The sequence below is a fragment of the Polypterus senegalus genome, chromosome 9 (genome assembly GCF_016835505.1).
Source record: "Polypterus senegalus isolate Bchr_013 chromosome 9, ASM1683550v1, whole genome shotgun sequence".
NCBI lineage: Eukaryota > Metazoa > Chordata > Cladistia > Polypteriformes > Polypteridae > Polypterus > Polypterus senegalus.
In genome coordinates this window covers 362,864-374,423 of record NC_053162.1, presented here as the reverse complement: position 1 = coordinate 374,423, position 11,560 = coordinate 362,864, and the positions used below count along the sequence as shown (strand labels likewise).

The 11,560-nt window shown below is 51.9% G+C and overlaps 2 protein-coding genes across 3 annotated transcripts in view; one reads left to right on the top strand and one right to left on the bottom strand.

Moving 5' to 3' along the window:
- Positions 1 to 3,933: 3,933 nt before the first annotated feature.
- c9h9orf78 (chromosome 9 C9orf78 homolog) lies at positions 3,934 to 11,080 on the bottom strand. The gene is made up of 9 exons (XM_039762541.1): positions 10,878 to 11,080; positions 9,010 to 9,069; positions 7,126 to 7,177; positions 6,144 to 6,214; positions 5,407 to 5,484; positions 5,085 to 5,282; positions 4,632 to 4,768; positions 4,442 to 4,540; positions 3,934 to 4,346 (listed from the first exon to the last, which is right to left on the bottom strand). The coding sequence occupies exons 1-9, from the start codon at positions 10,955 to 10,957 to the stop codon at positions 4,255 to 4,257; spliced, it is 867 nt and encodes a 288-aa protein (XP_039618475.1). The 5' UTR covers positions 10,958 to 11,080; the 3' UTR covers positions 3,934 to 4,254.
- A 126-nt stretch (positions 11,081 to 11,206) lies between these two features.
- usp20 (ubiquitin specific peptidase 20) overlaps positions 11,207 to 11,560 on the top strand; it is a 38,341-nt gene continuing 37,987 nt past the window's right edge. Inside the window, exons 1-2 of one of the 2 annotated variants that reach the window (XM_039762539.1) lie at positions 11,213 to 11,321; positions 11,435 to 11,503. The gene's annotated coding sequence lies outside the window, so the exon portion shown is untranslated. Of the gene's footprint in view, positions 11,504 to 11,560 lie in introns of both variants that reach the window. The other variant, XM_039762538.1, reaches the window with a different exon arrangement.

Below are 11,560 nucleotides of genomic sequence, written 5' to 3'. Positions count from 1 at the left end.
GCCCCTGGCACTTTGTGGAATCAAAGAGAAATCTCAGAAAGACTGAGACCATTAAGGTAACAGCTGGAGGGACTGAGGGGTGGCAAGTGGAGGTTATGGCCAGCTGTCCTCACTACGATGACATTTGTGCGTCTCCTCGTTCTGGCCAGTGTGCCCAAAGCCTGTATCCTTGGGACGGGGGCTCATGTCACATGTTCTCCCACAGTCCCGAGACATGCAGGTCAGGTGTACTGGCACTGGTGCGTGTGTGCCCTGTGATGGACTGGCACCAACAGAGGTTCAGGACGACTTCTGTCAGCTGCTCCTGTTAAGGGGTTGCCACAGCAGATCATCTTCTTCCATCTCTTTCTGTCCTCGTCATCTTGCTCTGTCACACCAGTCACCTGCATGTCCTCCCTCACCACATCCATTAACCTCCTCTTGCCTGGCAGCTCTATCCTTAGCACCCTTATCCCAGTATACCCAGCATCTCTCCAAACCAACTCCATCTCGCCTCTCTGACTTTGTCTCCCAATCTGAGCTGACCCTCTAATGTCCTCATCCTGTCCATCCTTGTCACAAGCAAATCTTAGCATCTTCAACTCTGCCACCGTCTCCAGGCCATATAACACAGCTGGTCTCACTACCGTCCTGTAGACCCTCCCTGTCACTCTCGCTGATACCCGTCTGTCACTCCTGTCACTCTTCTCCACCCACTCCACCCTGCCTGCACTCTCTTCTTCACTTCTCTTCCACACTCCCCGTTACTCTGTACTGTTGATCCCAAGTATTTAAACTCATCCACCTTCACCAACTCTACTCCTTCATCCTCACCAACTCCACTGACCTCCCTCTCATTTACACACATGGATTCTGTCTTGGTGGTCTTACTGACCTTCATTCCTTTCCAGTGTCTCCTCGTCCTGCTCCCTACTCTCACTACAGATCACAATGTCATCAGCAGACATCACAGTCCACGGGGACTCCTGTCTGATCTCGTCTGTCAGCCTGTCCATCACCATTTTGGCTCAGAGCTGATCCCTGATGTAATCCCACCTCCGTCACTCCTACCGCAGACCTCACCACGGTCACACTGCCCTCGTACATATCCTGTGCCACTCTCACGTACTTCTCTGCCACTCCCGACTTCCTCATACAACACCACAGCTCCTCTCAGTCACCCTGTCATTTTCTTTCTCAGGTCCATAAAGATGCAATGCAACTCCTTCTGTTCTTCTCTAAACTTCTCCATCAACATCCTCAGAGCAAACATCTCATCTGTGGTGGTCTATCTTGGCATGAAACCATCCTGCTGCTCGCTCACTGGTCATCACCTCACTTCTTCACTAAGGTCCCACTACTGTTTCTCATAACTTCATGCTGTGGCTCATCAGTTTTAGCCCCCCTGCACATCCCCCTTATTCAGGACACTGTGGGTTAAAACCTGACTGATGAGGATGATGATGGAGAACAATGTCTGGCATTTGCTGGTTTAGAATTATTTAATGAATTCTTATAAAAATGAACAGTAACAGCTAAGTGTCCCATCTGAAAAGGGCTGGAAGGTGTAAGAGCAGTAGGTACATTTCTGGGCATCTGTGCTAGGGGGCAGACCCGGCGGGCACTTTATTTTAGTTAGTATGAAGGAAGAGGGCCTGGGCGTGTGGGCCATTTACGACTTCATCACTGGCGTATCCTTTAGCCAACGGTGGGTACAGTGAAGACCTTTGCACAGCCCATCATCATCATCAGAGTGCGTGCCTTCGTCGTCGTGGCCTCACGTATAAACGGTGTGTACGCACTAAAATGTCACGGACTCCCGATTCCACACTCAAATCGCGTTGGCATAAAGCCGTTGGGTATTTGGAGAAAGAAAAGGAAGGACCGGAATTGGCGGTTTGTACGTGCGAGAGACCGGACTGCTGCAGTAAAGTATTTCATCGATGGTCGCGCACAATCACTGCACCACCGTGTGGCCATGTTTAGTAACTCCAGTCATCATGAAAATGACAGCACGTCCACGTCTCAGAGAGCTGCGATATGACGAATGTCATAGAGTCTGTCCTGTCTGAGGAAGAGAGAGCGCGTTTAAGACGCACGTAGAAGATCAAATACAAAACAAAGCGTTTAACGTGCGACTTTAGTTACGACGGGATTTGAGACTCTAGTAACTTAAGAGAGTTTAAGATGATGATGTTCTACTTTAATGACAAATAAACTACGAGAGCAAAGTGGGAAGTTCGAGATTCAAGTTAACATTTCGTGCTTCACCCCCACTGTGTGCCTTTTTTTTTTTTGCTCTGCACCCCAATAAGCTCAGCCGGTGGGCTACGACTCGCCTTTGATACGTGACAGCGGGCACCGTGCGACTTTGTGAACTTGAGCTTTCGAGTTTCTCCGCCACGTTATGTCAGTCGATCAGCTTCCTTTCGCCGTTTATGTCGCTGTTGCCGGTTTTCTTTGCCTCCACTTGGTATTCGCTTTTTCTGTTTCCCGCGTGTTTTTGCCGCTGCCTTTTCACAGACCGCGGAGCTTAAGGACGATTTGTATTGATTTGCATATTCTGGGAGGAGTTTGGGGCGGGGCAGCAGGCGTTAATTTTCATGCTGACCGGGATTGATGGAGCAGATGAACGTGGAGGTTTATGCGTCTCGATTTCTTTGTGTTTAAGCACATTGCCGGTTTTGCCCGTACGCCACGTTAAGAGTGTGAATTCTACGCACAGCGTTATGAATGTGGCCCCTGGTCCCAACTTAAGTGACCTGCTGAGCCCCACATTTTGAATTTTTAGTCGCTGAAGGATGGCAGGGGTTTCTTCTCCCTTTCTGCCAGTCTGGGTTTGACCAGCGCTCTCCTCGGCCCACCCAGAGACTGTCCAAGGACAAGGTGACCTCAGTCTGGGACACCTGCCATCACCTGCTGAGATGCCAAGTGGAGTGCACTCACACGTCCTGCATGAGGGGCACAGAACTTGTTTAATGCCCGCTACTGCCCTTTCACCAAAGGTGGCACACCAATGTCAAACCTGGCCAGGGATTATTTCCAGTGTGCGGGCACACATCATCATGACCAGCAAGGAGGACCACCTAATCATAATAAAGTGCCTTTCACTGGCCAGGTCATTGTCATTAAACATAACCGACACCTTCAAGCCCTCCCTCCGCCTGCCATTACCCTTGACATGCCACCAAGGATGCCCACACTGACGTGAGCCCACTGATCCATCGCTAACCGTATAGCTTTGTCATTCTCGCCAAGTGACGACTTTATATTAAAATGAAATGGCCTCCTTCAAAGGGGCACAACAGAGACGGCATTGACCACATCCACTCGGGCACTTCTCATTAATCACTGCCCGAGGTAATGCAATGCCAGTGGAGCCCACCATTACACTGAAAGGCAAACCTAAGAAGGTGCCAGGCCTGCCTTCACAGCACCCTGCTCCGGCTGGAATGGATGAGGACACAACAAACCAGCTGGGCACCTCTGGGTACAAAAATGCATCTGAACTGTGCAGACCACTGTAGACTGGCAGTGCCAGCTGTTTACTGCCGTCATATGCTTGGGTGAGATGAGATCATTCAGTGTCATCCTTGGCAGCATTCAAAAACAGAGATGCCAACATCCAGAGGACTTTTGCTTGTGCCAAGAGCCTGCCGACCCAATGGGCACTGTTTACAAAGGAGCCTCTGTTCTGCCATCCTTGCACTACAACTCCAGTGTCCTGTCCTGCTCCTCGACCGGCGCCATCTGCTGGAATGTATTGCGGCCCCGTGACCCTCATCTGAGACGCGTCTGCTGTGAAAAGCGTAGCCAAATCAGACGAGACTGAAAGTCGAGACGACGGAGAGCTAGTCTGCTACCCACCTGGCTGGCATGACACCTCTGTTTTCAAACTTGGCTTTAAAACAACAGGACTGAACAACACAAGAGAAGGAAATGAGGACAAAGGCGACTGGGGACAAGTGACACGTTTATACAAAAGAAACGGACGCCGGCAACATACACGGCTGGTCCAACTTGTGCCCAGGATGGCGCGGCCTCAGTAGCCTGGCTGTGCCCTCAGTAGCCTTTGCTCCTCAGACAATGGCGAGGCCTGATGACACCAAGTCTCCTACCCCGATGTCCACCACCTTTGGGGTCCGCCGTGTCACTTTTAGCATATTGGGGTACTATGGTGTCAAGCAGCGTTTAGAAGGCGTCCGGCGAGACTAAGGGGTCCCAAAACGTACAGAAAGAAACACTAGAGAAGGTGAGGCGGGCAGCGGGCAGCCCTCAGTAGCGCCGGTTCATCTTCTTGAACTTCTCGTAATGGTAGTCGTCGGTGGCCTTTTCATTGGCTGGTCTCTTGCGGTTGGGCGGGGATTCTAAAAACCAAAACACAGAAGAGCCAACTGTGAGAAAAGGGCGTCCGACGCCAAAGGCCCTGCACTGCGCCACAGACATGCAGACCCCCACGTACTTTCAGGCTCGGGCTTCTCGGTGTCTCCTACACGGAGCGGGCGCGGTTTGGGCTCCTCGCGGTTTCTCTTGGCCGGCGCGTTGATCTCCTCGTGGTAAACTGAAAGAAAGCGGAACAGATGTGCTCAGACGGCGACGGGAGCGCGTGTGTCGATGCGGACCCCACGATGACTCGAGGTGGCGCTACTCACAGCGGTTGTGCTGAACGTAGTTCACGGCGATGTTCGTTGGCACAAACGAGGTGCCGCTGTCCTTCTTCTTGTTCCTCTGCTCGGCGAGTAGCTTGGCCTTCGCTTCTTCTGTGGAAATGATGTTCTTGATCTTTGCGCTGTCGTCAGAGACACAAGAGTTAAAAAGAAAATGGCGGCACAGACTGTGGGTGAACACGAGGAGCGGCCCTCAACGATAGACTTGAACGGCCAATGAAATCCCACCGTGGTGGACTCATGCCGTTTTCAGAAGCTCCCCTTTGGCTTTAGAGAGTGTGCCCATGGATGCCAGCCTCCTTTAGGTCTGGACCCTTTATTTGCTTTTACTTTGACCAACCTAAATATAAATAGAGTGAAGGAACCCGCGACACACTTAAATAGTAATCTAAAGAGACACACGAGATCAGCGTCCATGAATGGCAAGTTTACACTCACTCTATGCCAAGGTCCACCTCCGGTATGCCGCTCAGCATCTGATTGGACAGCATCTCCTCGGTCTTCTTGGCAGACGAGACGTTGATGTTCTCCGGGAGCTCGTAGAGGAGGTCCTCCGCCTTCTTCTCCTTGATTTTCTGCTCTTCTAACTCCACCTGGCCTTTCTTCTTCTTCAGCTCGGTCTCGATGTACTTCATCCTGAGGACGGGAAGCGAGAAACACACATCGGTCATTGAGCCGGTGCCCCCTTTCATCAGCAGGCTGCCGAGCTTGAAGGACCACCACAGGGTAACCCAAGTGCGGTTTTAACGCGTCTTCTTACATGTCTGCATCTTCATCGCGTCGGTTTGTCTCAGCCGAGAATGACGTGCCGAGGTTCAGGTCCGTCTCGTCTTCGTTTCTGGACATTAAAAGAAAGAAGAGGCCGTTTATAAAGTCATCGCCAACCAAAACACAATTCTAAAAACCACCTTAAACAATCGGACGTGGCCACCAAGGGGGACAGCAGCCTCCTCTGAGTCACAGGGTCCTGCATGTGAGGAGATCTGGAGGTCAGCCCAGCTCGTGGCACCACAGGACACAAACTGCACGGAACAGGGGCGCGCTAAATGGAAAAAGTGTCAACTGCACGAGCTTCCCAACAATTGGCACCGGCAAGGTGTGGCTCAAGACCCCTGCTCCTCATCCTCACACAGAGGGACTGGCCGTGAACCTGGGGGCTTCCGAGTCAGTGAGCCGTCACTCATAAAACTGACCTAACAGGAATGTAACCCCACCCCCCCGTGACCTTTGAACCTGCAGATGACAGGGTCTGGTGTCACCATACCAACCCCTCCCCGGTGACCTCTGAACCTGCAGATGACAGGGTCTAGTGTCACCATCCCCCCTGTGACCTCTGAACCTGCAGATGACAGGGTCTAGTGTCACCATCCTCCACCCCCCCCCGTGACCTCTGAACCTGCAGATGACAGGGTCTGGTGTCACCCCCCCCCGTGACCTCTGAACCTGCAGATGACAGGGTCTGGTGTCACCCCAACCCACAGGAAGCTGAACACTCACTGGCCTCTCTTCCGGTCCTTCACCATCTTCATGTCCACAATTCCGCCCGTCTTCAGCTTGAAGGGGTCGTTCTAGCAGAGGGAAGGAGATCAGCGTCACTTCTGTGGTGGTGTCAGGATTCAGGTGACACACAGTAACACACATTAGGGATTCGTGGTGTGGCCCATCCAAATGTCACCTATGCTACCTCAAGCGCGTCTCTGATGGAGGGGCTACACATCTGCTCCGGGGGGCTTTTGATGCTATTGGCATCCCTAAGATGGAGCGGCTGCTCACGATGACCACAAGGACACTGGACCCAGTCAGTGGGTCCCCTCCTTGTGACTTGGGATGTGCAGTCAGCTGCTTTGACAGATGAATTAACTAAAATAAAGTTTAAAAAAAAAAAAAAAAGAGTACAACGACCACCCCCAGCCCCGTGTGCCAACACTTTAAAGACTGAGAATGCCAGAAGAAAAAGCACAACATGGTGGGCCGCAGCACAAAGAACCCTTGTGGACCCCTCAGCACCACAGCGGCCCACCCATCTAGAAGGAGCAGTTCACTTGTGGTCATAAACTGCACTTCTGTATGTGGCCGACACTTCAGTCACACCAACCTAAATGCACAGAAAGTGCCACCTTTCACCATGGCACGGTCATCTGCAGTAAGTCATGATAAGTGACATTCCTGTCATCGGGTTTTGTTTTAATCAGAACGTGGCAAACAGAGACGACGACTGTAAAACATCAAAGCAAATAAATGAAGCTGTGCACGTGCTGCGAGTTGTCATTGGCATCACTGCGACTGGCCCTGCACGATGCCCGTGACGAGATCCTCTCCATCTCCATACATGGCAGACTGAATTTAAAAAGCCTACAGAGAAGGGTCCGTAGCACATGCAAACTGTGACCACCTGTAAGGCACCGGGACCCCGTCGCTGAGAACTAAACAAGCGAGCACCAAGTGGACTGAATGGTAAATAATGCCCAGCCATAAATACCTCAATCTCGGCATCCAAGGGGAGCTTCTCACCCACCAGCAGCGCTGCCACACTAAAACAGAGAAACACAAGGACAGCAGTAGTGAGTGACAAGGGGTGACACGGACAACACAGTCCCTCTGATTCTGAACAGGACACTTGTCCTCTGGGTCCTGGCAGCAGGTCCTCACTCTGCTCTTTTTCACTTGGCTGGTACCCTAAGCAAGCCACCATCTGCCAGTTTTCATTGTTTTTGGGGGTCAGTGTGGAAATTACTAGAGTGTGCCAGGAATTTATAGCGCCTTGCCAAAGGCTTTAGTTCCCCTGAAAGTGCCTGCCGTTAATTGGGGTTCCAAAGACGCGCACAAGCAAACACATAGCCCCTTACTGACACCCCAAGTGTTTGTACTTTTAAAACTAAAAGGGACCGATTTGTCTTGACGTTTGCTGCTGGCACACGTATTCAAGCCGCACACCTCGATATAGAGCAGGCCCACCCGCCCATCGCCTTGTCTTTTGCCCACTGCTCAATGATTTCTCCCTGGCAGAGTTCTGCAGACCATTCAGGTTGGTTGGTTGGTTGGTTCAAAGGGTGCCACAGAACCTCAGTGACTTGGACCGGGCCAGAAAAGAATTTAGAATGCGACCAGAAGACGTGAACTAGGGTGGTGCGCAGGACGTCAAGTGCACACACTCTCAGTTCAGAGTCGAGGGATGGCGTTTTTATGAGGTGGGCCGGCCAGCGCTGGGACTGCCCCGTACACAGGACTTTGAACTTTAGCTAGAAAGCTCCCTCTTGGGCTTATCGGACCACTCATTCACACATCCTAGAGGGGTCTCTCCCAGGCCGTGTGGTATACCTCGGCACGCACGCTGACTCAATTTTCAGCCTCTGACCCTCGGAGTCCCTTCAAAGTGACGGCTGGCTTCACTTATCAGTCAGCTGATGGGTTGGACGGGACGTTTAGATGGCCGGCCGGCCGGCGGCTGGTGGGATGCATGTGATCCAGTGTGGCCTGCTGGGATATTTAACCTCCTTGACATTTCTTCTGCCCTTTCTTTCACTTTGTCTCTTACGGCCGTGGCCTGCTCGTTAGTCTTCATTAACACAGGGGGCTTGCAGCCTACTTGATGACATCCCCCCCTCCCCACCGTCCACAAAATGTGACCTTGACTCGCACTGCTCACTGGTGGATATAAACTGTTCAAATAGGCCGGCGAACGTGCCATACTTGGGATGCAGGTGCCGTTGCCCCGTTTTTAATTTTTCAGGAACGGGCTTTCCAAGTCAACTGGTGGAACCCTCGGGCTGCGCCTGCAGCTTTTGAAATCCAGAGAGTGGTGGGGACTTTCAGGGGGGTGAATACTTCTGCACGACCCGGTATGTCGGTTATAATTCCGGGTTTTTAAAGTCGTCGTCATCATTGGGACTTTCATTCTCCTTTCCTAGATGTCCTGCTTATTTCATCCCTTATTTCCTACTTTGTTCTGCCCATTGATAAAATTAAGGGGGCAAACGACATAGAAAAAGGCAAATTAATCAGAAAAGCGAGTTCTGCAGCAGGGGTCTCGGAAACGCACAAACCAGCGCTGCAGAGCAAGAGAAGAAGAAAACAAAGCAGCTCAGCCAATGACATCAACTTGAGAGGAAAATGACTGAGTGACATGGAACGCTGCATACACACACACACACACACACACACACACACACACACACACACACAGGGGGTCCGCAGGACTAAGGTGGAGAGCCCGCTGTTCTAGAAACCTCTGTGTCTCATGCGGGGCACTCCCTCCTTTCCAGAAAGGTAAACCCTCAGAGTCAAGACCCCCCGCACACAGGGTCACGCTGGCCGGCCCTTCCTTGTGACAAGTGTGTGACCCTCACTTGAATCAAACACTCACCTGATGCCATTTGGTCTCTTCCTGAGACTCTGAACTTCTTTTGCTTCATCGAGTTTGGACCTGCCAGAAAGACAGCAGACACGGAGTGAGCAGACTTTACACCAAGTCCACGTTCTTGACTCGCCCACGCCCACTCCCTGGTTGAGGTATTTGTGTGGCATCTCTAAGCCCCTGCACGGTACAACGAGATGGCGGCGCTGCATTGGCCTGGGCCTTGTGAAGGGCGCTGGCCCCTGTCGGGTCAGGTTTCCATTTACAAAGTGAACGGACTCGCCAACGTGTACTGCAGGTGGGCATTTAGCACTGAGCGCCATACCCAGGAAACATTAAAGTGTTTGTGCCAATAATTGAGAAACTGAAGGTCAGGCCTCATCATTAGTGGTGTATGACGTGCCTAGTGTCACGGGCACGAACAGCCACCTCTGGATTGGGCACATGCACTCACACTGGGCCAATCGTATTTCGGGTGTAGCGCATGGGGAGAAATAAAGAAAAACAGCCCCTTGACGTCGATCCATCTGAAAGATGACAGCATGAAGCCCTGGGCCATCTTTAATCTGTTTTAGTTTATAGAACTGGGAGCATCTGCTGGGTAGATAAAGCACAAAAACATCATTTGGTGCCCAGGACACAGGAAAGGCGCTATATAAATAAAATGTACCACTGAAGCGAGAATAAATGGACTCGACGTCTTCTTGTAAAGATTTTCCGGCTGTTGGGGCCGCCATGACCAACCTCCTCCTTTCTCCTTTACACCCCCTTCACATGACTTTGTTTGGTCGGCCCCTTCTTCTCCGTCAGGACCCCCTCATATCCATTAATCTTCTGCCCACACCTCTCTTCTCATGACATGTCTGCTCCACTCTAACCTTTCCTCAGAGACCCCCTTAACTTCTCTCTGTACCTGATGAGGTTCCTCATTTCTCTGTCGTTTAGCTCCCTTTTGTGCCTCTTTGTGACCCCCCCCCCACTTCAATGCTGGTCTGACCCCTCATGGTCTTCTCCTCCTCGCACTCCCGAGTGACTTTCTAATTCCTGCTCTCCTCCCTCAGTTACTGTTGAACTTTTCCACCCTCTTAAAGTTTTGTGCCTGGAGGTGAACTTCTCCATCATGTTCTCAAGTCCTACAGATTCGGTCTTTCTTCTCCCCACTAATCTTAAGACCTCCGTAGCTCTGCTTCAGTTTCCGTCATGGGGCTCACCTACTGTCCCCCATCAATAAAATCCACAACTTGCGGAAAAAGCTCAGGGCTTAGACGGGAGCCGAGCTTCACTGCAAACCCGTCCGTTTCAAGTAAACTCGCCAGTGCGAGAAAATCCACACCAAAATACCGGGGGCAAGGTGGTCGAGCTGCTGCCAGAGGCGCTTTAAACAGGAGCTCCGTGCCCATCTGTACACTTCTTGTTTGACTAATGCAGCACTGGCACCTCGTAGATCCGAGTCCGTATGGGTTCAAACGCGTTCTTCCCGTTTATACCACCGGGTACCGGGTGCAGTGTGTGTGTGTGTGTGTGTGTGGCTAACTAAGCACTCTAAGCGAACCCGGTCATAGCGTCCAGTCCGGCCATTAGCTCCTGCCTTGTGCCCTGGGCTGCCAGCGTAAGCGCCAAATGAAAGCGTCGCTCATTAGTCTGTTTCTGCATTTGTGCAGACGGAATCTTGCCGTTCCCAAAATCCGCTACCGACATGGCACTGACTTGGGCTAAACGTACAGACTTCGACCGTCCAGCCGTGAGCACGGAGGCGGACTAACAAACGACGTCATCCCGACCCGAGCGACAACACTTGAGGCATCCGCCTCACAGCCCCGACCTGCTAGCCCAGCGAGTCGGCGGTTTAAAGGGGGTTAGCGTCATAGCCCAGTTACCTTACTTCTTGTGTGACTTGCTCGTCATCTTCCTCATCCGAGTCCGCTCTTCTCCTCCTAAAGTTCTTCCCCGGTGCCATGCCTGCCTACCTGCGTGCTTGCTTTAAGTTTCTGCAACTTTCTTGTCGACTTCGGCAGAGAGACGCTTGCAATTCGTGCATCAAGTCTTTCCTTTCATACGTCGGTCATATTTATGTGTTGCACACAATCTGGAAGCTTCCGTCGCTAGCCGCGCCAAACCGGTGCAACCAGATATAATGTCCGGCGGGAAGCAGAGCCTCGAATGGGAGGAGTTGGATTGGCGCCGGCTCCACCCCTCGGATTTTCGGTTTCGCAGAGAAGAAGAGGGGACGGGCGGGCGCTCGAAATCGTAAAAGCCGCAAGAGCAGAGCAGCTGACGGCGTGTGGTCAGTGCGAGTCTGGAAATGGCAGCGTCGTGCTGCAGTAAGCACGGAGACAAGCGCTTGGGACGCATTAAGGAGACAGCGGAGCAGGCCTGAGGAGTCCTTCGGTTTATTCAGATAACCTTTACATTTTTTTGTTCTTTTCTTTTTAAGAAAACAATGTTGAGTGACGGGCACCCTGGCCAGTCCGTGAAGGCTGCTCGGCACTAGCGGTCACCGGAGGTGCGTATCCCCGAGGATTGATTTGATCTTTCCCGATAGAAGCGGGCGGCGTTGCCG

Bases quoted from the DNA above. Each gene is read 5' to 3' on its own strand.
- c9h9orf78 (XM_039762541.1), bottom strand. From the start codon at position 10,957: ATGGCACCGGGGAAGAACTTTAGGAGGAGAAGAGCGGACTCGGATGAG. The intron at 6,215-7,125 runs GTATTTATGGCT...TCCCTCTGCTAG, and splicing joins CCTTGGATGCCGAGATTGAG to AACGACCCCTTCAAGCTGAA. The intron at 4,541-4,631 runs GTGAGTAGCGCC...GCTTTCTTTCAG, and splicing joins CTACGTTCAGCACAACCGCT to TTTACCACGAGGAGATCAAC.